Here is a 24,585-nt window from a genome sequence, read left to right as displayed (position 1 = left end):
ACTTATAGATGGCAGCTAGGAATAAGGAATTCAGATCTGTTTTGGACTTGAAATGGCCATACCTAGAACTTTAGGCAACTTTTTCAATCTGTAAGACTTAGTTTCTGTAAAATGTGCATAGGAAACATTCTGCTGGTTCCAAGTCATGAGGAAGAATTTGAGAATGATACAATCCACACCAAGAACCTTAAAAATACAAAATGCCTCCTCACACCAATGTTGATTTGGGAACAGGTCTAAAATCAGTCTCATATGTTAACTGGGTCACATAAGGTCTTTTAATATGAAGTGCTTACATTTTGAGGGATTAGATACTTGTGATGTGAAGGCGGCTACAATAAGGTGCCATTTATTCTTACGTAATACCCACTGCTGGACCAGAGTGACTCATCTAAAATTGATTCCCAAGTTAATGTCTATTAAAGTAGAAAAGGTGATTTTTCCTGGGAAAACAGATGAAGGCCTTCCAGGAAGGATAATGCTTTTAAGTATAGTTCCCAGTAGAGAAACTGAACATACAAAGGTGGGAAATATGTAGAGGAAGAGTATGAGAGGGACATTCCTTCCAATCACTTTAAGGTGTGACTCAGGGTTTAGGGGGAGTTAAGGAAGTTCTCCCCCTTGACTAACAAAAGAGTTTTAATGATGCATGTGTGTTTGTCCTTCGTTGCCAAAGAAGACCATGCCATCAGAGAAATGATGACATGACTTGCACTTGACTTTGTTTTGAGAGAGGTAGGGCCGTTTAATGATGGAACACTTGGGGAGAATACCTCTAAAACAAGCTAGAGCATGTAAAGGGCTCAAGTTAATTCATAGTATTTAACATCAACAGTTAACTGTTCTCATTCATCACTGAGAGACCCGGCAATTATCACAGAAATGTGGGTGACTAGACTAAGTAAGAAGTCTGAAACATCTGCAGGGGAGGGAAGCTCAGTCTTGGGAACCCAGAGGTAGACATCTGCAGAATCTATGGCTAAGTTTCATCACAGTTGAAGAGGGAGGGGAGAATTCTTCATCTTCAGTCCAAAATCTGCTCCCAGTTCCAGGTCTGTATCTATAGCATAAATTTCTTTTATCAAAGCTCCACTGCAGCTAGGAGAGACCCTGAGAAACCGCATTCAACCAGTAAGTGAAGTGACAGTGGGGAAGAATGGGCCTAGTATGACGGATGGTGGGTAGGACTTGAATTAAGGAAGAATGGGCTGCAATTCTTGCCCACAATACTTATGAGCTGTGTGACCCTGGGTAAGTGACTTAACTTCTCTCAACCTCAGTTTTCTCATCTCTAAAATAGGGATAACAAAGTTGTACCACTTAACTCCTAGGACAATTGTGTGTGTTTGTCCTTTGTTGCCGAAGAAGAGCATGCCATTAGAGAAATGATGACATGACTTGCACTTGACTTTGTTTTGAATGAGGGATGGCTGTGCATGTCACCAGCTTCACTTCTCCAGAGCCATCTGAATCCAGTGACCAGATATTCATCAGGATGACTGGAGATGACCCAGGATGAGGCAATTGGGTTAAGTGACTTTCCCAAGGCCACAGAGCTAGTGAGAGTCAAGTGTCTGAGGGGAGATTTGAACTCAGGTCCTCCTGACTCCTGCACTGGTGCTCTATCCACTGCACCACCTAGCTGCCCCGAGGGCAACTGTAAAGACTAAAGGACATCATGTACTGAAAGTTAGTGGTAAAACTATAAAGCATTACACACAAACATGCATATATATACATATATATACATACACACAACTGTTATGTTATTATTATTGTTAATAAAAATCAAGGGATATTAAACAAAAAAAACCCAATATGGCACGGGAAATAACTCAGATTAAGAGTTAACTCATTCTCATTAGGCATGTACTTGCAAATGTTTTGCAAGATTAAGACTTCAACCATGGATGTTTTTCTCAGGATCTAACAAGAGAATTGTTCAGGTGCTTCCAATGACCAATTTCTTTCACAGCTTTAGTTACTATGAACTTTAACTTAAAGAAATGATTTCCATTTAAAGAAATCTTTAAATTGTTTTCCAAAAGATAAGTCTCTGAGTATGAAGTGTCATTTACACTGAACACGAGACTTGGGATGTATTTTTTAAAATTAATGAAACAAAGCATAAGCCTAATAAAAAAATGTATATGATCGGACAAGCACACCAAGTACATGAGAGCTGCTTAATATCATTCTCAGGCTATTTCCCACCCTTTCTAAAAAATCATGGCATGTGCTTCAATATTCTAAGAAAAATCTCTTAGAATCCTTTGCTTCCTTGAAAACTCTGCTTGTGACATTCTACAATGTCAACGTCAACGTCTTTCCTGACCCACTACAGGGCCAGAGTCCTGTGTCAATTTATTTTACATTTATGTGATACATACCCATTTATGTGGAAAACCTTGGCTTTTTTAAGCTAAGGTCTTTAACAGGTCTCAGCACCCAATCAGTGATTAAGGCTAGGTAGGAAATGAGGCAGAGAATGGCCTCAGATAAATAACGCATCAATCAATCTGGAAGGGCAAGACCCTCAGGACTTCTGGCTAAAATAGAAATAATTTCTATTTACATTCACTCTGAGCCAATCAGAGCCCAAACAATGACCATGTGGGGTTTGGCTGGGACTTACTGTTGGTCAATCAACAAGAGCCACAGTGAATTGGGTTTAAGGCATGGCCAAGCGCCACGTGGTCACTGCTTGGGCCTAGATTGGCTCAGAGTGAACGTAAATAGCAATTGTTTCTGTTTTGGCCAGAAACCCTGTGGGTCTTCTCCCAGATCTTTTTTTTTTTTTTTTGACTAGTAAAAGAGGCCATTCTCTGCCTCATTTCTTACCTAGCCTTAATCACTCAATGGGCATTGCCTCAGTCAAACTGAGACTTGTTAAACACCTTAACTTAAAAAGGCCAAAGTCTCTCACTGCATCCAGGGTCATCTTCAGTCGTCCTGATCTGTATCACGCTACTGGACCCAGATGGCTTTTAGGAGAAAGTGAGGCTGGTGACTGCACAGTCTTCCCTCACTTAAATCCAATTTACTTGCATGTCATGGTATCATCTCCCTGATGTCATTCCTCTTCAAGAAAACGGGGCAAACAACCTCTTTATGTATATGTTTTTCCTCCCTGTTAAACCTTGAAGGCAAGGACTGTTTTCACTTCTATCTTTGTATACTCAATGCTTAGCATAATGCCTGGTACATAGCAGACACTTAATAAATGCTTATTGATATTATAATAAGTATTACTCAAAAAATTAATATCAGTTACAAACACTAACACACAACAGGACTTTCCAGTGTGCCTCCCAAAATAACGAAAAATGCTATTTTTGGTCTTAACCTTGGCTTGATACTGTTAGAAAAACATCTTCTACAGTCCAACTATTTTTACCATCTTTTCAGACTGATTTCCAATTTTCTCCTAGAACACTCTGATTTATTCCACCCCCACTGATCTTTCACTTTACTGGGTCAAGAACAACCTGAACAAGTTTCCATAGTGGGCAGAGGGCTGCAGGCTGCTGTGGCCTTAAGTTTCTTCACACTGTTTACATGCCCTCTTTCCTCTAGGAAAAATGCCCGTGAAGCAGAGGCCCTTCAGTCCTGGAGTCAATTCAGAAGAAGACATGAATTATTTGCCATTTCAAATTGTGTGGCACTTCCTACGAAGGAGCAGCCAACTACAGCAGGATCTCACTCACACTGAGACCCAAAGTGCCTCAATAATTCCGAGCTAGGACTCAAAGTGAGATAAGAAGCTGGCCCATTCCATCCCATCAATGGGACAGCAGTGTGAGCATTCTGACAGCACCCAACCCTTTGCTCCTACTCTCCACAATGACTGCATCCATCGCTCAGAGCCGACCACATTATGCCCTGACTCTGCTGCTCCCCCTGGAGGCTGCTTCACCCTTTCTCTTCTCTGCCCTGGACACCTACACGGCCCTTCCGTCTCCTGTCCTGCCACCAAACAGCTTCTCTTCGCAGGCTCATCTGGAACCTGAGGCCCTTCCCTTTGCAAGGGCCAAATCTTTCTGAGTCTCTGATCTTCTCTCATCCTTTTTTAAGTTTGCTTCTTGAATCAGCCACTCTGTCATTTTCCAATTCCTATCACTCCCTTAAATAACCATCCCCTTTTCTTTCCTCCCTTTGATGGCCAAACTCCTAGAAAAAACTGCCCACACTGGCTGCCTTCTCATCTTTATATTTTGCTCCTGGACCCCTTGCAATCCAGCTTCTGGCTTCATTTTTCAATTGAAACTCTCTTCAAGGTTTCCATGGATCTCTTCACAGTCAAATCAGGGAGCCTTCCCAGAGTCTGCATCCCTCTGAACTTCTCTGCAGCGTTAACTATTCCCCTTCTGACTACTAACGTATGCTGCCAGGTAGCCCTTCTCCCACAGCCTGTTCGGCTGCTCCTTCTCAGTCTCCCCTGTGGCCTTCTACGGGGATTTGTTCTGTGAAGTTTGGATTTAGTCAAAGGACAGTACTTGAGGACCTAAAGGGTCACATGTGGCCTCAATTTCCCCACCCCTGCTTTTGACCCTTCTTCTCTTCTCTTTCCACATGACCTCACTGGCTCCATCTGCAAATGGGCAGGGTCTGTTTCATTTTTGTCTTGGCATCCCTGGCACCTAGCCCAGCACCTTGAACTCAGCAGGTGTCTAACGAACGATTGTGGAACTTAAATGGAAATGATGCTTCCCCAGTGAACAAAGTTTCTCAAGGACTGGTTATCATTTTTATTTTGTGTATCCCTAGTACATAACACAATATCTTGCACATACCAGAGCATTTAATTTATTAAAGTTTTTGAATGATTAATTAATCAATCTATCTACATACCCTTGGTCTGGCTCTAGCAGTCATTTAGATGAATATTTTGTATTTAGGAGGAACTATATACTATACAAGCACATATTATACTGTGCACACTCACCACCCTGAAGAACTTAAAAACAATTAAGTGACAGCTACCGCCAGACTGGGTAAACCGGAAAACTTAAAATTAGAACTTTTTAGCATGGGAGAAAGCCAACGGTGGAAAGAATTCTGACCTTGAAGTCTGAAGAGGCATGCTTCAGTTACTAGCTACATAATCTTGAGAAAGTCATTTAACCTCCCTGAATCTCAGTTTCCCCATCTGCAAAACAGGGTAAACACCATCTGCCTTACAGGTTTGTTGTGGGAATCACAGGAGATGTGTATCAAGAGCCAAATGTCAAGACATCACATGGAAAATGTCTACTTACTTTTGTAAATCATCACAGAAAAGAATGACTTTCTTTGTCAATGTTTCTGTCTTTCACTTCTCTTGTCTCATTGTTAGATTTTCTATAACTATGTCAAGTAACAGTAGAGAAGGGGGCAGCTTGCTTTACTCCTTCATTTGAGAAAGTTCTAGAGTTTCTCCATTGCAAGTGATACTGGCTTTTGATATATATTTTATCATTCTAAAAATGATCCTTCTATGCCTATGATTTTTAAACTTACAGCATAAATGTGTGCTAAAAAAAATCTATTGATACAATTGTGTGATATTAGTTTTTATTTTAACATGACTAATTATGCTAATTAATTTCCTAATATTGAACCATCCTTGCACACTTGAGATAAGTCCAACTTGACTGCTGCTAAAGTCCTTTTTGTTAGGATTTTATTTAAAAGTTTTGCACTTATACACTTAAGTGATAGCACTCTATAATGAACTTTTCTTTAGACTTCTGGCTTTAGGTATTAGGACTATATTTATCTCATAATAAATGGTAAAATGATAAGCTAGAGAGAGTGGATGGCGAAGGGCCTTGAGTTCACCACATATGAGGAACTGGGAATATCTAGTTTGAAGAAAAGAAGATGCAAGGAGGAGAGGATCGCTGTTTGCTAGGTAATTAAAGGACTATCAAGTGGAGAAGAGATTAGTCTAGTTCTGTTTGGCCCAGGGGTGGGGAACCTACAGCCCTGAGGACACATATGGCCCTCTAGGTCCTCAAGTGCAGCCCTCTGACTGAACCCAAACTTCACAGGACAAATCCCCTTAATAAAAGGACTTGTTCTATAAAACATGGACTCAGTCAAAAGGCTTCACCCAAAGACCTAGAAGGCCACATGTGGCATCAAAGTTGCAGGTTCCCCATCCTGGTCACTTTGGCCTGTCCAAGAGTGGAGTGGCTTGTCTGCAGAGGTGGTGAAATGCCCTTCCTTGGAGGTGTTTAAGCAGAGATTAGATGACACCCTGCCAGGTAGGTTATATCACATATTCCTTTGTATATAGGTTGGACTAGATGGCCACTAAGGGGTACCTACCATTTCTCAAAATCAGCACTAGTTTTCTTTTTCAGCTTTTGAGAATAATTTGCATGACATGGGTATTGGTTTCTCTTTAAACATTTTATGGAATTCACTCATATATCCTTCATGATCAGGGTACATTTGCTTAAAACAGTAAGCACTGAGTTGGGAACCACAGCTTGTAAGATCTGGGGAAAATGACAGGATCACCAAGGTAGACCTCAGAGAGGATCTAACTCAGCTCTCTCATTTTGCACAGGAAAAAATTGAAACCTAGACACGGAAAGGGATTTGCCCAAGGTCATACAATTAAAAAAGCAGAATCTAGGCTAGAACTGTACAGGCCATGCTATACTTCATGTGTGGCCCTGGAAAGTAGGGTATTTTTAACAGCTGGCAGTGACCTTCAGGCTACTGAGTGACCCAACAATGCCACTGAGGGTCTCTTGACCCTCATGTTTACTGACTTCACTGTCTGGTAAATGATTCCTAGACTTCCGTCTTGGCAACCTTTGTATCCCAGTTCCCTCTGACTGATCTCTTTTGAGGAAATCCTTAGTCTGAGTCATAAAACACTGCACTGGCTCTACCCACCAGCCACTGAGGATTAGCCATAGCTCATCACAAGGACTCAGGGCTTATGACTCCTGATGGAGTACTCTATGTTGCACTTCAACTCAAAGGCTTCAGATTTTTCACTACAAAATACAAAGTTTAGGAAATGGGAAGTAAGTGAGGGAAGGTATTTGTTTATTGTTAAACATTTCACTAAAGTAGATGAGTTTGAAATCATTCATCTAATAGACTAAATGTAGAGTTTTCTCCCATAATAAAAAATTGTTTCCTACCTGTGTGAGGACATCCAACTGGCCCACGATATGCTCCAGGGTATTGGTAATGGTTGAGGGAAGGGTGACTACATCGGCCTGTGGGCTCCTGATAGAATCCTGAGCCTTCATTCTGAGGGAAGTCTCTGAGAAATCCATTTCTGACTGCTAGAAAAAGAAAAGGTCATTCCTTATTCAATACCACCATGAACTGGATGAAGTGAATCTATATTACAAATAATTCAAGAGAAACTAGGCAAAAAACACAAATATAAAAATGTCCGAAAATGGGAATCCAACGTTCCCTCATTATATCAAATTCTCCACACCCCACAAATCTTCATTCCTAAAACAAGTAAGATCTTCCAAAGTGAAAAAATCACAGAAGCCTACAGCTGGGAGGGAGCCCAAGAGGTCGTACATAAGCTATCAACAGGCAACCTATTCCTCAAAGAAAAGACTGAAGCTCATTAGCATGCTTCCCAGCCTCTGATATCAAGAAGCTCTCCCTCAAGTCCTTCTGGCATCAACATCAGGTCATCAGCCTCACTCTTCTCACAGCTCTGATCCTCTCACCCTGTTACCACTTCAGAGGCTCTCCTCCGAATCCTCTCCAATCCTTTAATAGTTGTGGGGCCCAGAATAAACAAAGTATCCTAGGAGCAGCTTAAGCTTTCCTGGACTTGTGGTTTCCCCTCCTTCACTGAAAACAATGTTGTTTCTGTATGGCCATATCAGGCCAGAGTATAATGGAAAAGGATCATCAGGGGAGTCTTATTTCAACTGTAACTTTTGGGACCTTCTCATCGCAACATGAGAGAATTTTTATTTTTTCACGGCATTTTGGTTCCTAAAATATACTAACATGTTATTTTATAATGTTATTTTATAACATTACAGTTATTTTATAATGGTCCTCATTCATAATGGTCATAATACGGCCTCTATATAGAGATGGACAATGGAGGCATCCTTGAACTCCTGGGGGATAACTTCCTCTTGCCATATAACCTGGAAAATTTCAGTCAGCTTTTGTATGAGCAATGGTCCCCCTACCTTCTAAATCTCAGCTGGAATGGAATCAGCACCAGGTGGCCTAATAATTAACACCAAGAAAACACAGGTGCTCCATCAGTCACCACCACACCATCCAGACAAGGAACCATCGGTTACAACAAATGGAGAAGTTTGAATGCTGTGGATAAGTTCACTTACCTTGGTAGTGTACTTTCCAGGGATGTACACGCTGACAATGAGGTTGATGCATACAATGCCAGAGCTAGCTCAGTGTTTGGGAGGCTCCGAAGAAAGGTTTGGGAGAGAAGAGGTATTAGACTGACTACCAAACTGGAGGTCTACAGAGCCGTTGTGCTGACCTCATTGTTATATGCTTGTGAAACATGGACAGTCTACCAGCGCCATGCCAGGAAACTGAATCACTTCCATTTGAATTGTCTTAGGAAGACTCTGAGGATCACCTGGCAGGATAAGGGACCAGACACTGAAGTCCTTGCTGAAGTTGAACGGCCAAGTATTCAAACTATGCTTCAGAGAGCACAACTCCAATGGGCTGGCCACGATGTTTGAATGCAAAATGTATGCTTGCCAAAAAGACTATTTTATGGAGAACTTGCATGGGGCAGGTGATCACATGGTGGCCATAAGAAGCGATACAAGGACACTCTTAAGGTTCTCTCAAGAACTTTGGATTTGACTATGTAACATGGGAGACACTGGCACAGGACCACTCAGCATGGTATGCCCACATCAGAAAGGGTGCTGTGCTCTTTCAGCAAATTAGAATTGAGACAGTACAAAGTAAACACAGGATGCACAAATTTGGGATATCCACCCCAAATATTCCCACGGACTCTCTGTGCCTAACCTGTGGTAGAGCATTCCGAGCTCATATTGGTCTGATTAGCCATAGTGGGACACGCTGAAATTTCACTTTATCATGGTGATGTCATTTTGGTCCTCTTCGAAGAGGAAGAACAACCACCACCAATCAAATATGGCCTCTAGGAAGCCCAGAGGCAAAGGCACTCCCGGTTTTGTAGAGTCCCGTACACATTAACAGCTAGATATCACCTGTGTTGTAGTGGGGGTGTCTCCTGAGCCAGATGATGATGATGATGTTAACTGACATTTACATAGAGTTTGCAAAACACTTTACTTTCTTTCATCTGAGTTTCACAACAATCCTGTGCATTAGGTTTCATCCCCACTTTACAATGAGGATGCTGAGGTTCAGAGTTGCCCATCAACATAAAGCTAAGAAATAGCAGAAGCAGAATTCAAGTACAGGTTTTCCTGACTCAAGGCCACTGCACTATCCACTATACAAGTCACCACATTTCTATGTTCCCTTCTGGCTAAGCAGTCAGCATCTGAGGCAGGAGAAAAGAGGAAGACTTCCCTCTCCCCAGGGAGTCAACAGTGGCCAAGGCTAAGAGGGAGATGTAGTCATTCCAGCATCCTAAACTTATCCTGCCTATACAAGAGGTTTCTGGGTTAGCCCTTCAGAAGTATAATTTATTTGACAATGTTACTGAAATACTATTAGTATTCAGAATATTAATTTGTATGGAAAAATGCATTGCATTCCAGACACTCAAAAACCAAACAAACTTTTGGAATACAACTACTACGTACGTTATTCAAACCCGTCTTACTTCAGATAGGCCACAAAATATGGTGTTTGTCAGGTACTGAAGGCGGCTGGTTCTGTGCCTGCTGAGTTAAATTTGCTCTCAGAGGTGAAGCCAAGATGATAAAGCAGCAGGAAGATGCAGATCAAACTCCCCTACCCTCCAGACTGGCCTTCCCACCCCACAACACTTCCAAACAGATCTAGAAAATACACCGGACCAAATCTTGCTCAGGAGATACAAGAAAATAAAAAAACTACAGCAGATCATTTTTCCATTCCAGGTCGGCACAAGTAGACAGATAGTTCTGCTGATCGGGTCTGGCCACAAACCTGCTGCCTAAATCATTCTAGCACAGGGGGAGACTGTGCACCAGGGCAAGAAGAGGTCCCAGATCCAGCACAAAGATGCCAAAGGTTGTTTAGGGAATAGGAACAGGCTCCACCTGGCAGCTCTGTCCCATACTACCCAATTCTGAGTCACAGATCCAAGGTGAACTGAAGAAAAGACCTACACCTAGGGGCAACATTCTAGGGTGAGGAGCAATCAGGACATCCTAAGCTGTGTACTGAGCAAGTTCAGAAGCTATCAGTAGCTGGATGGTTCTGACCCCAAGAGCAGAGCAATCAATCAATCAACAAACATTTATTAAGCACTTACCATGTGCTGGGTACGGGGCTTAGTGCTGGGGATACAAAAAGAGGCCAAAGACAGTCCCTGCCCTCAAGGAACCCCAGTCTAAATGAGCAGACCGCAGGCAAACAAATACATACAAAGTAAACTATGGACAGGAGAAATAGGAAATAATTATCAGAGAGAAAGCACTGGAATTAAGAAGGATTAGGAAGGCTTCTTATAGAAGGTGAGATTTTAGTTGGAATTGAAAGGAAACAAGGAAGGTCAGTAATCAGAGTGGAGGAAGAAGAGCATTTCTGGCATGGGGACAGCCAGAGAGAATGCTCAGAACTAAGAGATGGATCGTCTTGTGCATGGAACAGGCCAACGTTACTAGATCAAAGAATACATGTCAGGGAGACTGGAAAAGTAGGAGGGGGCTAGTTCACGAAGAGCTTTGAATGCCAATTTGTATTTGTTTCTGGAGGCAATAGGAAGACACTCAAGTTTCGTTTTGTTTTGGAGTGGGGAGAACGGGGACACGGTCAGACCCATACTTGTATTTATTTATTTATTTCATTTATTTATTTGACATTCATTTTAACAAAATTTTGGGTTCCAAATTTTCTCCCCTTTTGTCCCCTCCCCCCCAAACGCCAAGCATTCTAATTGCCCCTGTGACCAATCTGCCCTCTCTTCTATCATCCCTCTCTGCCCTTGTCCCCATCTTCTCTTTTGTCCTGTAGGGCCAGATAACTTTCTATACCCCTTTACCTGTATTTCTTATTTCCTAGTGGCAAGAACATTACTCGACAGTTGATCCTAACACTTTGAGTTCCAACTTCTTTACCTCCCTCCCTCCCCACCCCTTCCCTTTGGAGGGCAAGCAATTCAATATAGGCCAAATCTGTGTAGTTTTGCAAATGACTTCCATAATAGTTGTGTTGTATAAGACTGACTATATTTCCCTCCATCCTATCTTGTCCCCCATTACTTCTATTCTCTTTTGATCCTGTCCCTCCCCATGAGTGTTGACCTCAGATTGCTCCCTCCTCCCCATGCCCTCCCTTCCATCATCCCCCCCACCCTGCTTATCCCTTTATCCCCCACTTTCCTGTATTGTAAGATAGGTTTTCGTACCAAAATGAGCGTGCATTTTATTCCTTCCTTTAGTGGGATGTGATGAGAGTAAACTTCATGTTTTTCTCTCACCTCCCCTCTTTATCCCTCCACTAATAAGTCTTTTGCTTGCCTCTTTTATGAGAGATAATTTGCCCCATTCCATTTCTCCCTTTCTCCTCCCAATATATTTCTCTCTCACTGCTTGATTTCATTTTTTTAAGATATGATCCCATCCTCTTCAATTCACTCTGTGCACTCTGTCTCTGTGTGTGTGTGTGTGTGTGTGTGTGTGTGCATGTGTGCGTGTGTAATCCCACCCAGTACCCAGATACTGAAAAGTTTCAAGAGTTACAAATATTGTCTTTCCATGTAGGAATGTAAACAGTTCAACTTTAGTAAGTCCCTTATGACTTCTCTTTGCTGTTCACCTTTTCATGCTTCTCTTCATTCTTGTGTTTGAAAGTCAAATTTTCTTTTCAGCTCTGGTCTTTTCATCAAGAATGCTTGAAAGTCCTCTATTTCATTGAAAGACCAGTTTTTCCCCTGAAGTACTATACTCAGTTTTGCTGGGTAGGTGATTCTTGGTTTTAGTCCTAGTTCCTTTGACTTCTGGAATATCCTATTCCATGCCCTTTGATCCCTTAATGTAGAAGCTGCTAGATCTTGTGTTATCCTGATTGTATTTCCATAATACTTGAATTGTTTCTTTCTAGCTGCTTGCAATATTTTCTCCTTGACCTGGGAACTCTGGAATTTGGCCACAATGTTCCTAGGAGTTTCTCTTTTTGGATCTCTTTCAGGCGGTGTTCTGTGGATTCCTTGAATATTTATTTTGCCCTCTGGTTCTAGAATCTCAGGGCAGTTTTCCTTGATAATTTCATGAAAGATGATGTCTAGGCTCTTTTTTTGATCATGGCTTTCAGGTAGGCCCATAATTTTTAAATTGTCTCTCCTGGATCTATTTTCCAGGTCAGTTGTTTTTCCAATGAGATATTTCACATTATCTTCCATTTTTTCATTCTTTTGGTTTTGTTTTGTGATTTCTTGGTTTCTCATAAAGTCATTAGCCTCCATCTGTTCCATTCTAATTTTGAAAGAACTATTTTCTTCAGTGAGCTTTTGAATCTCCTTTTCCATTTGGCTAATTCTGCTTTTGAAAGCATTCTTCTCCTCATTGGCTTTTTGAACCTCTTTTGCCAATTGCCTGTTTTTCAAGGTGTTATTTTCTTCAGCATTTTTTTGGGTCTCCTTTAGCAGGGTGCTGACCTGCTGTTCATGCTTTGACTGCATATCTCTCATTTCTCTTCCCAGCTTTTCCTCCACCTCTCTAAGTTGATTTTCAAAATTCTTTTTGAGCTCTTCCATGGCCTGAGCCCACAGAATATTTAGTCTGGATGTTTCGGATACAGAGGCCTTGACTTCTATGTCTTTGCCTGATGGTAAGCATTGTTCTTCCTCATCAGAAGGGAAGGGAGAAGATGCCTGTTCACCAAGAAAGTAACCTTCTATAGTCTTATTTCTTTTCCCTTTTCTGGGCATTTTCCCAGCCAGTGACTTGACCTCTGAATATTCTCCTCACACCCACCTCACCTCCTGATCAGACCTATACTTTTAGACCTGAGCTTTAATGGCTGAATGGAAAATGGACTGGAGTAGGGAGAGACAGGCAGGCTGACCCACCAGAAGGTTACTGTAATAATCAAGGCATGAGGTGATGAGGGCTTGCACCTGAGTGGTCTCAGTATCAGAAGAGAGAAAGTGGTGCGCATTTGAGAGATGCTGCAAAGGTGAAATCAACAGGCCATGACAACAGATTGGATATGAACGTTGAGAGGGAGGAGTCCAGGATGACTCCCAAAGGACTGAGAAGATGGTGTAGGGTCTTAAAATTCCTGCCTAATCTGCAGTGGAATAACCACGGTCAAAATCCTCAGACCAAAAGGAAGCCTCCAGTTGCCACCATTTTTATAGCACAATAATATTCCATCACATTCAGCCAACTGATGGGCACCCCCTCAGTTTCCAATTCTTTGCCACCTTGATGACAGTTGGCTATATTTTGCCCATGCTTAGGATTGATTTTGCTTAAGTTTAACCCCTCCTTGAATTTATCCTCCCTCTAAATGTCCCCCTCCCTTCTCCTCTTTCCTTTCTGTTGAGTGAAATGTATTTCTGTACCCTACTCTGTGTGTCCTTAAGGTCTTTGACCAGTTCAGATGCGAGACTCAAGTATCACCTGCCCCTCCCAATTCCTTCCTAATTGTATAGACTTCTACTTGAGCACCTCAATTATATGAGATAATTTTCCCTAACCTTTGTCTCCTTTTCTTCCCCCAATGTAGTCTTCTTCCCCTCTCTTTCCATTCTTCTTTTAAGATCACCCAGATATAATAGAACCATTTCTAGGCCCTCTATGACCCTTAACAATGATAGAGTTCAGAGGAAACACATGTATCATCTCCTCATATTAGAATGTAAACACTTTGTCCTTGTTTAATCCCTTCTGTTTGTGTTTACCTTTTTGGTTTCTATTGACTCCCATGTTTGCATGTCAAAGTTTCTATGCAACTCTGGTCTTTTCATCAAGAATGCTTGGAAGTCCAATATTTTATTTTATTAAAGATCCATTTTTCCCTTTGAAGGATTATGTTTAGTTTTGCAGGGTAAGTTATTCTTGATTATAAACCTGTAAACCTGTGCCTTTTGCCTTCTGAAATATCATATTTCAAGTTTTCCACACTCTTTTAAAGTGGGGCTACTAAATCATGTGTGATCCTGGCCCCTCAGTATTTGCTGTGGTTATATATATATTCTTTATATTTCCATTTTGTTCTCTGGTTCTGAGAGATCTGAACAGTTTTCTTTTATGGTTTCTTGAAATGTCATCTAGGCTCTTTTTTTGGTCGTAATTTTCACGCAGTCCAATGATTCTTAAATATATCCTCCTCAAACCATTTTCTACTTGTTATTTTTGCCATAATATTCCTTTCACTTTTTTACATATTTTTTTTCAGTCTCTTAACTTTGTTTTAATAGTTCTCAATGTCTTGTGGCATCACTAACTTCTATTTGATCCATTCTAATTTTCAGGGGTTTTGTTACTTGGGCAAGAATTTTTTCTTGTGTCAAGCTGTTAATGCCCTTTCCAATTTGTTCCATCATAACTCTCATTTCTTTTCCAATTTTTTCTTCTGGTGAACTCATGTCATTTATAAAACTATTTTTGAGTTTTTTTCAAACACTTGCTTCATCTTTCCAGGAATTCTGGTTGAACTTGTACCCAAACTACATTTTCCTTTGAGCCTCTTCTTGCAGATATTCTGAAAACATTCTCTTGAGCATTCCTCCTACCATAATAGCTTTTTACGGTACAAATTCTTTTTTCCTTTATTTATTCTCCAGTCTGAATCCAAAGTTCGGACTCTGCTGGAGTCTGGACTGATCATACAATTGGTTTTGTTTGGTTGGTTTCTTTCGGTGGGGGAGGGGGTAAACAGAGTGTTTGATTATTCCAGGATCTCAAAGAGAGCACAGGCTGTGGACCTGCAAGCTTTCTGTATTTCCAAAGTGGTCTGATGTAGGGCAAAGTCTAATCACTGCCCCTTTGGTCTAAGCTTTTTGAGTTCCTGATCTGGGATTGGTTTTGGGAAAAATGCCTGTGGATTTGTCTTATTTGGAATTCCAGTAGACTGCTGCTGGACTCAGCCATTATCAGCCAGTTGATAAATATTCTGTTTCCACTCCCCATCAGGAAAGCTAAAGGTTAATGACATTTCTGAGCACTTCCAGTAGAGACCAGCACAGGCAGGAAGAGAGAAAGGTGCACATCATGGGTTTCAGAGCAGGAAGGACAAGAGACATAAAGTGACTTGTTTATAGTTATATAGGCAATAAGTCGAAGAATCAGAGCTTGCCAGGCAAGGCAAGAAGGCAAAAATCACAATGAATATGTTAAAGGGATAAATTATCAAAGCAGCAGAGAAGGATGGGAGGAAGAAAGGAAGGAAGGAAGGGAGGAAGGAAGGGAAGGAGGAAGGGAGGAAGGTGGGATGGAGGGAGGGAGGGAAGAAAGGAGGAAGGGAAGGAGGGAGGGAGGGAGGAAGGAAGGAAGGGAAGGAGGGAGGGAAAAAGGAAGGGAAGGAGGGAGGGAAGGAGAGAGGGAAGAAGGGAGGGAAGGAGAGAGGGAAGAAGGGAGGGAGAGAAGAAGGGAGGGAGAGAGGGGAAGGAGAGAGGGAAGAAGGGAGGGAGAGAAGGAAGAAGGGAGGGAGAGAGGAAGGGAGGGAGAGAGGGAAGGAGAGAGGGAAGGAGAGAGGGAAGAAGGGAGGGAGAGAGGAAGGGAGGGAGAGAGGAAGGGAGGGAGAGAGGGAGAGAAAGAAAGCCAAGAAAGCAAGAAGAAGGAAGGAGAAAGGTCCCATTATTACTTAACACACTAACTTGTTGGTGTTCAATGAAAACCATCTTTGACACATGCACAACGCTTTGACAGGTCACAGAGTGCTTTTGCTTCCATTCTGTAGCAATGGAGAGACAGAGTAGATTATGCAAATGAACAGTCAGCAAGGCAAAGTGATTTACTCAAGGTTATATAGCCAGAAAGTGGAGGAGATTGGGATTTCGTAGTGTGTCAGAGTTGGAAAGAAGGTCAGAATCCATCTAATCTAGCCCATACCAGAAAAAGAATCTTCTCTACTAAATCCCTAAGAGTCATTCAGCCTTTGTTCAAAGACTTCTAGTGAGGGAGGATACCCTTTACCTCCCAAAGCAGCCCATTCCACTTTTTAATAGCTCTAATTATTAACAAGTTTTTCTTTAAGTTGAGTCAAAATCTGGTTCTCTGAAATTTCCAACTATCCCTATTTCTGCCCTATGAGGCCAACCAGAACAGGTCTGGGTCTAACCCCTCTCTGTCACACGGCACCCCTTCAAATACTTTTGAAGACAGCTAAGTCTTCTTGTGGCACTTAGAACTAAACACAATGTTTTGGATATGGTCTGACAAGGGTGGAAGGTGCAGGACTATTTTAAATGAAGCCTCAAGTCATTTTAGCATTTTTAGCTACTATACTGCACTGTTGATTCACACTGAGACTGCAGCCCATGTTCTGCAGATAAGCCGCTCTCTAGCCATCTTCTCCCCATCCTACCCTTATAAAATTGATATTCTGAACTCAAACGTAAAATGAGATTTGAGCACCAATAAAATTGGAATCCCAGTCTGTCAATGCGAGTGCTGCATCCCTTAACTGCTACCGCACTGCTAGCTTCTTTGCTTCTCTGAATTCACCTAATTCCCTCCCTGCCAGGCTGTCACTTACCTGAATCCAGAGCACTGGAGAGAGACCAAAGCAGGTAGAAAAATGAAAATGCACTTCTTCAGTCTGCCCTGCAATAATACCCTCACATAATTCCACTATCTATCAGGGCTGAAAACAGTGGGGAGATGGGTATAAATGGATATTCCTAGGGCACAGGAACTTCAGTGGTTTCCTACAGCCTCTAGGATCAAATACAAATTCCTCTACTCAGCATTTAAAGCCCTTCATGATCTGCTCCATTCGGGGGCGGAGCCAAGATGGCGGAGTAGAAAGACGCACATACACATAGCTCTGAACCCACAACCCATAGAATGGCTACAGGGAAGTAACTCACGGCGAATTCCGCACCCAGAGGCCACGGAACATTGGAGCGAGGGAGATTTCTGTTCCAGAGAGACCTGCAAACCTCTCGCCGGGGGGTCCTTCGCGCTGCGGACTGGGCGCCGGGACTGGGAGCTGAGCGCAGCCCTGCCGCGGCCGCGGCACCGAGAGGAAAAGATCCGAGCAGGCTTCACAGACAGGATCTCCAGCGGCCACGCGGGTCCCTCCACCCACAGAGGGATCTGCAAACCTCTCGCAAAAGGTCCGTCGCGCTGCAGACACAAAGCTCAGCCGAGACCTGCTGCGGCCACGGCTGCGGCACCGAGAGAAACAGATCCGAGCAGGCTTCAGGGACGGGATCTCCAGCAGCCGCACAAGTCCCTCCACCCACAGGTGACAGGGGTGGGTGAGAGAGTCTCTTTGGCGGGTCGAGAGGGGAGTGGGGTGCCCCCATAATTCAGGCCCCCCCCGGGAGGTAGAAGCTGAGAGGCGGCTGCAGACAGGGGCTCCCCAAGCGGGCGGGAGCCTGAATCCATTGCGGAAGGTCTGCGCATAAACCCCCTGAGGGAACTGAGCCTGAGAGGTGGCCCTGCCCCGATCTCAGCACCAGATCATAATCTCATACTGAATAGCAGCCCTGCCCCCGCCAAAAGCCCTGAGGCTGGAAGCAGCATTTGAATCTCAGACCACAAACACGGGCTGGGAGGATCAGGAGGTGAGGTGGGTGTGAGGAAAATATTCAGAGGTCAAGTCACTGGCTGGGAAAATGCCCAGAAAAGGGAAAAGAAATAAGACTATAGAAGGTTACTTTCTTGGCGAACAGGCATTTCCTCCCTTCGTTTCTGATGAGGAAGAACAATGCTTACCATCAGGCAAAGACACAGAAATCAAGGCTTCTGTGTCCCAGCCCACCCAATGGGCTCAGGCCATGGAAGAGCTCAAAAAGAATTTTGAAAATCAAGTTAGAGAGGTAGAGGAAAAGCTGGGAAGAGAAATGAGAGACATGAAGTCAAAGCATGAACAGCAGATCAGCTCCCTGCTAAGGGAGACCCAAAAAAATGTTGAAGAAATTACCACCTTAAAAACTAGCCTAACTCAATTGGCAAAAGAGGTTCAAAAAGCCAATGAGGAGAAGAATGCTTTCAAAAGCAGAATTAGCCAAATGGAAAAGGAGATTCAAAAGCTCACTGAAGAAAATAGTTCTCTCAAAATTAGAATGGCACAGATGGAGGCTAATGACTTTATGCAAAACCAAGAAATCACAGAACAAAGAGAGAAGAATGGAAAAATGGAAGATAATGTGAAATATCTCATTGGAAAAACAACAGACCTGGAAAATAGATCCAGGAGAGACAATTTAAAAATTATGGGACTACCTGAAAGCCATGATCAAAAGAAGAGCCTAGACATCATCCTTCATGAAATTATTAAGGAAAACTGCCCTGAGATTCTAGAACCAGAGGGCAAAATAAATATTCAAGGAATCCACAGAACACCGCCTGAAAGAGATCCAAAAAGAGAAACTCCTAGGAACATTGTGGCCAAATTCCAGAGTTCCCAGGTCAAGGAGAAAATACTGCAGGCAGCTAGAAAGAAACAATTCAAGTATTGTGGAAATACAATCAGGATAACACAAGATCTAGCAGCCTCTACATTAAGGGATCGAAGGGCATGGAGCAGTATATTCCAGAAGTCAAAGGAACTAGGACTAAAACCAAGAATCACCTACCCAGCAAAACTGACTATAATACTTCAGGGGAAAAAATGGTCTTTCAATGAAATAGAGGATTTTCAAGTATTCTTGATGAAAAGACCAGAGCTGAAAAGAAAATTTGACTTTCAAACACAAGAATGAAGAGAACCATGAAAAGGTGAACAGCAAAGTGAAGTCATAAGGGACTTACTAAAGCTGAACTGTTTACATTCCTACATGGAAAGACAATATTTGTAACTCTTGAAACATTTCAGTATCTGGGTACTGGGTGGGATTACACATGCACACACGCTCACATACATAGAGACAGAGTGCACAGAGTGAATTGAATAGGTTGGGATCATATCTTTAAAACAAAATGAAATCAAGCAGTGAGAGAGAAATATATTGGGAAGAGAAAGGGAGAAATTGAATGGGGCAAATTATCTCTCATAAAAGAGGCACTCAAAAGATTCATTAGTGGAGGGATAAAGAGGGGAGGTGAGAGAAAAACATGAAGTCTACTCTCATCACATTCCACTAAAGAAAAGAATAAAGTGCACACTCATTTTGGTAGGAAAACCTATCTCACAATACAGGAAAGTGGGGGATAAGGGGACAAGCAGGGTGGGGGGGATGATAGAAGGCAGGGCATGAGGAGGAGAGTGCAATTCGAGGTCGACACTCATGGGGAGGGATAGGATCAAAAGAGAATAGAAGTAATGGGGAACAGGATAGGATGGAGGGAAATATAGTTAGTCCTATACAACACAACTATTATGGAAGTCATTTGCAAAACTACACAGATATGGCCTATATTGAATTGCTTGCCTTCCAAAGGGAAGGGGTGGGGAGGGAGGGAGGAAGAGAAGTTGGAACTCAAAGTGTTAGGATCAACTGTCGAGTAATGTGCTTGCCACTAGGAAATAAGAAAAACAGGTAAAGGGGTATAGAAAGCTATCTGCCCCTACAGGACAAAAGAGAAGATGGAGACAAGGGCAGAGAGAGATGATAGAAGAGAGAGCAGATTGGTCATAGGGGCAATTAGAATGCTTGGGGTTTGGGGGGGGGGGGGATAAAAGGGGAGAAAATTTGTAACCCAAAATTTTGTGAAAATGAATGTTAAAAGTTAAATAAATAAATTTAATGATCTGCTCCATTCTATCTTTCCACGTGGATTACATATTGCGCCCCTTCTACATTCTAGACAAACCTGCCTCCAGGCCTTTGGATATACATTTCTACCATGCCAAGCATGCTGTGACTTGTCATAACACACTCTTGGGGCTCTGGGCCCCCATGCCACCTCCTTTAAGATATCTCCAATGGATAGCGCCCTTCCTCAAACATTGCTGTACTATCTCCTCCTCCATGTATATGGTACATCTCCTATCTGCCAATGGAATGGAACTACATTCATTGAAAGCAAGAACTGCCTCAATTTGGTGCCTAGCACATAGAACACAGTTGATAAACGTCAGCTGAACTGAAAGTGAAATCTTTTTACAAACTCAACTTACCACTTGAAAGAATTTTTATATAACATCAAAAGTGACCATCAGAGACTCTCCTGAGCACCTTACCAATAAGAAAAAACTTAGTCAGAAGAAGCTCAAGTTTGAAGTACTATGATACTAAGTAATGAGTAGCTAATTCAATCGATTCAATTCAAACCTTGACTGCGTGCCCCCTCTGTGCAAAGCACTAAACTAGGAATGTTACCAGTCCACACCTTTAATGAAGGTGCTCCAGTGTTTGATGGACACAAGTACACAGAGTTCTAACAGGTTCTAAAAGTAATTTCAAGAAATCGAGGACACTAATGAAGAGGAGGATCAGGAAAGCCTTGAGAAGAAAGAAGCACATTATCTGTGCTGTGATGGAAGCTCCAGGCGCTAGAAGTTTGGAGGTAAGAAGGATCTGCATTCTAAACACATTTTGTAAGATGAAAATCAGAAAAAAAAATCATCTTTATGGTTCAAGTTTACTCACAAATAACACTTCCCCATGAGGAGAATAGTAATAAAATAAAATAATAAAATAAAGCAAAACTAGCACCATCTTACAGTTATACAGCAATTTATGGTTACAAAGCTCTCCCACGTCTACATTCTAATTTGCTAAGTTTTAAACAGTTACAAAAATATGAACATTATCACTACAACAATCCATCTTTTGGATGAGAAAACTGAGGATGGGACAGGGGAAATCACTTGCCCAGGGTCAAAGAGTTAGTGACATGGCCAAAATTCTGACTGAGGTCTTCTAATCCCCAAACTAGGATTTTCCCTCCCTACAGCACACTCCAACAAAAGCATTTCTAGCAGCAACTAGCTAATAAATCTATTTGCTTAAATGTATCGATCCTGTAAAAAGCTTCAGACTACAATTGCTCAGGAAACTATAATCAGCACCAAATGTCATGAACAAAAGCCGTAGAAGGAACTTAAATGTGTCAGTAATTTACTGTAGCTTGAAAAATGTAAAGACATCGTTAGCACTGCAATGTGGAAGTGACTCACTGGAGGTGATGATGTGTAAACCAATCATTGTGCGTCGAATGGATTATTAACCTTATTTAGCCTCTAACAAGGCAGAGGAAGTACCCACCACCACATCTTAACAATTTATAACAAGGAAAAAGTATTTTAAGGTCTAACATCAGCTACGCAGGCACTATTTGCATACGATATAGGAACACTGCACTCAGGCTCTGCTGACAGGTCTAGACAAAAAATAGAAGTTCATGGGAATTTTTCTCTTTGTATCATTTACATAGGATACTCACGCTGGCCCTGAGCATAAAACTACGCAATGGAGAAAGACACTTCGCAATACTTGAGCCAGGGAAAAGGGAAGAGAAGCAATGTCACGGTTTTCTGTGTCCTTTTTTTCAATACTGTTTTATGCCATTTAAATCCTAGGAACTTCCTAGTACAAACACTTCAACAGGCAATTTTATATCCAAACTTGGGCTAAATAGAAAACTATAAGGATGATATATACATATATATGTATATGCGTATATATACACACACTTGTATACACACAGATATAGACATACATCGTAAATGTATACACACATATCACATCTGTCTCTGCCAAGATTTCACTACAATTCAATCCTTGATCGAACATTCATTTCACAGCTCTTCAAATGGGAAGGGGGGTCTAATGTGTGCATATCCATTCACTTCTTAATTCTAACCTCAGCAGAATGACCCTTACCAAAAACTAAAAAAGATAAACAGTAACTTATTTCCATACCTGTATAGAGGATGATTTGGGGCAGTGGTCAAAAATGTATGTTTTCCCCTCCCCCCAACCTCCATTCCTCCTGGAAATTAGACACAATCTCCTTCAGTGGAAAAACGTCCAAATGCCTCTTCTGAGTCAAAGCTAATTCTATAGAAACCCAAAACAGAAGCCACAGATATGTTTGCTTAATAGAGTCACCAATAGGGTTTGGGGGACTTAGGCTAGCCCTATGATTTAGGATTCCGGTTTGGAGTAGAAGTAGAGGAAACTTCTGATTCTAAACATAGTACTTACTAAACCTATGAGGGAGCCTGTTTTTTTTTTTTCAATAACACTGAGAAGCTTTCTCCTAAAGCAGCAGATACAGGCACGAGTTTCTGTGTGAGCACTGGTTACTGGAACTTGGTTTTTATCTAGAGTTTATGAATGTGGAAAGTGTCTTTGAGCATTTTATTCTTCCCTACCAGGTTCCAAAGAAGAAATGGTCGGTGTCGTGGTGAGTCAATAATGGCATTTAAATGAAAATACCCAGTCAGCCTCAGTCCACAGCAAGTCTCTGAGCTCACAATGCAGTTATTACACACTAAACTTGGAAAGGGAAACCCTGCTATTTCATTAGCTCTTTTATAAAGCCACTCCTCTGCAGGCCGTATTTGGTGGCAGAACTATTAATGCAACCAAAAATGAAGGAACAAGAAGGGATAGAGTCAGGCAGCCGCAATTCATTCATTTTTAAGGAATTCTTTTTCTGTTGATCATAGACTCATAAATGTAGAGCTATAAAAACATCTTAGAGGTCATCTAGTCCAACTTCTTCATTTTCTAATGACCTAGCTGAAAAAAAAAAAAGAGTGGGGCTACACTACATGACAAGCGAGGTCCCTTACAGTTCTAAATCTATGAAGTTATAATCACTAGAAAATTTAAAAACCACAAAACAATAAATTGATGCTGCCAGATGTGCCAAGTACTATTCAAACTTAAGAGGTCTTAGAAATGCTGCCCCTCTTTTTCTCTTGAATTTTTTTTTCAGAGTTTAAAATCAAGACCCTTAGTCAGAAGGATATTATTAACAACTGGGTCACCCCAATAGTCAACCTTAGAAAACAATAAGCAGGGGTCTGGGATCACAGCAGGTCATCCTCACTTCCCAGAGTGATGATTTGTCATAGGATGGGTAGACCACTCAATTTTTAATCAGAGGGTATTTTCCCTACAAGAGGTGAGTTTTTAAATGAACTATGGTATCATTTTGGCAAATTGAAAGAGAAAGATTACACCTAACAGAGACCTTAGCCCAAAATTATCACAAGCAGCAGGAAAAGGGCATGAAAGTAGTTTGCAAGTGTAAAATGAAATGAGTAATTAGGGCCGCAGTGGCAAAGGTAAACAAAGTGATGGAGTAACATGCTAGAAATAGGCCAGGAACAATTTTAAACTGGCACTGAGAGTCACGGAAAGCTTTCTGGGGGTAGCAAAAGAACACAATCCAGTGTCGCTTACTGGAAAAAAGAACAATCTTTGGTAAAAATTAAAGTTTCTACACAGAACAAATTTCAACCCCTCCGCTGGGGAACAAAAGCTTCAGTTAAAAGGAGAGGATGACAATGGTCACTCAGTTCTAACTTGTTATAGAGAATAATATTAAAATTGAGCACTGTCCTATGTCATAGCCAACCAACAATCAACAACCATTTATTAAGTGCCTACTACATGCCAGTGAAATATAAGGGTGAAATGTGCATGTGCATAAGGATATGTAGAAGAAATATAAGGCAGTTTAGGGAAGGGGGCAGGGTACTAAGATTTCAGTGATGGTTGAGGGAGAACAGGAATCAGGATGACAGCTCTGGAGACAGAAGACACACCTCAGGAGTCATCTAGTTCAACCATCTCCTACTTCTTTTACAGGTAAGAGCTGGCAGAAGTGAAGAAACTTGCCTAGGATCACACAGAGAACAAGGGACAGGGGCCTTTACTATGGCTCTGTCCCAATCCTATGTAACTTTTCAATAAACTACACCTAGGTGTCAGATGGGTTGCTTCCTGTACCTCTAGACTAGAAAGGTACTAGTCACTAGGTGAGCCCAAGCACCTAACAGTACCCACCACATCCCACAAACAGCAAAGCAGACTGCTGATCACTCTGACAAAATGGGCTGTGTACAGGGAAGCAAGTCAAAGACCACAGCATTAGTGCTCAAGATTCTCCTTTGGGCATGGAACACAGCCAAAGTAAGGTCATCTAAGGGATCCTGGGAGCTAAGGAATTCATTTTTCAAATGCTCTGGAGTTTCTATTAGTCTGCTGATGCGCCCTCCTCCTGATGTATACGCATATAAAAGGAAAGTTGAGAATAACTGTTTTGAGATCATTTGGGGATTAAATATAAAAATAGCATTGCTGGATCTTCAGGAAATAGATACAGAGAGGATTTTATAGAAATTATGATAAACCAGAAGCTAGACTATCTGATTAATGTTCAA

General features: G+C 41.8%; 1 protein-coding gene across 5 annotated transcripts in view; it reads right to left on the bottom strand.

The window, feature by feature from the left end:
- POC1A (POC1 centriolar protein A) overlaps positions 1-24,585 on the bottom strand; it is a 180,428-nt gene that overhangs the window by 72,540 nt on the left and 83,303 nt on the right. For 4 of the 5 annotated variants that reach the window (XM_072650258.1, XM_072650261.1, XM_072650257.1 and 1 more), the window contains exon 10: positions 7,146-7,292. In XM_072650258.1, coding sequence (XP_072506359.1) covers positions 7,146-7,292 — 147 coding nt within the window. Of the gene's footprint in view, positions 1-7,145; positions 7,293-24,585 lie in introns of those variants that run through there. The other variant, XM_072650264.1, reaches the window with a different exon arrangement.

Source organism: Notamacropus eugenii, chromosome 1, assembly GCF_028372415.1.
Source record: "Notamacropus eugenii isolate mMacEug1 chromosome 1, mMacEug1.pri_v2, whole genome shotgun sequence".
Taxonomy (NCBI): Eukaryota; Metazoa; Chordata; class Mammalia; order Diprotodontia; family Macropodidae; genus Notamacropus; species Notamacropus eugenii.
The sequence above is the reverse complement of the archived record's forward strand: the minus strand, read 5'-3'. Positions and strand labels throughout refer to the sequence as shown.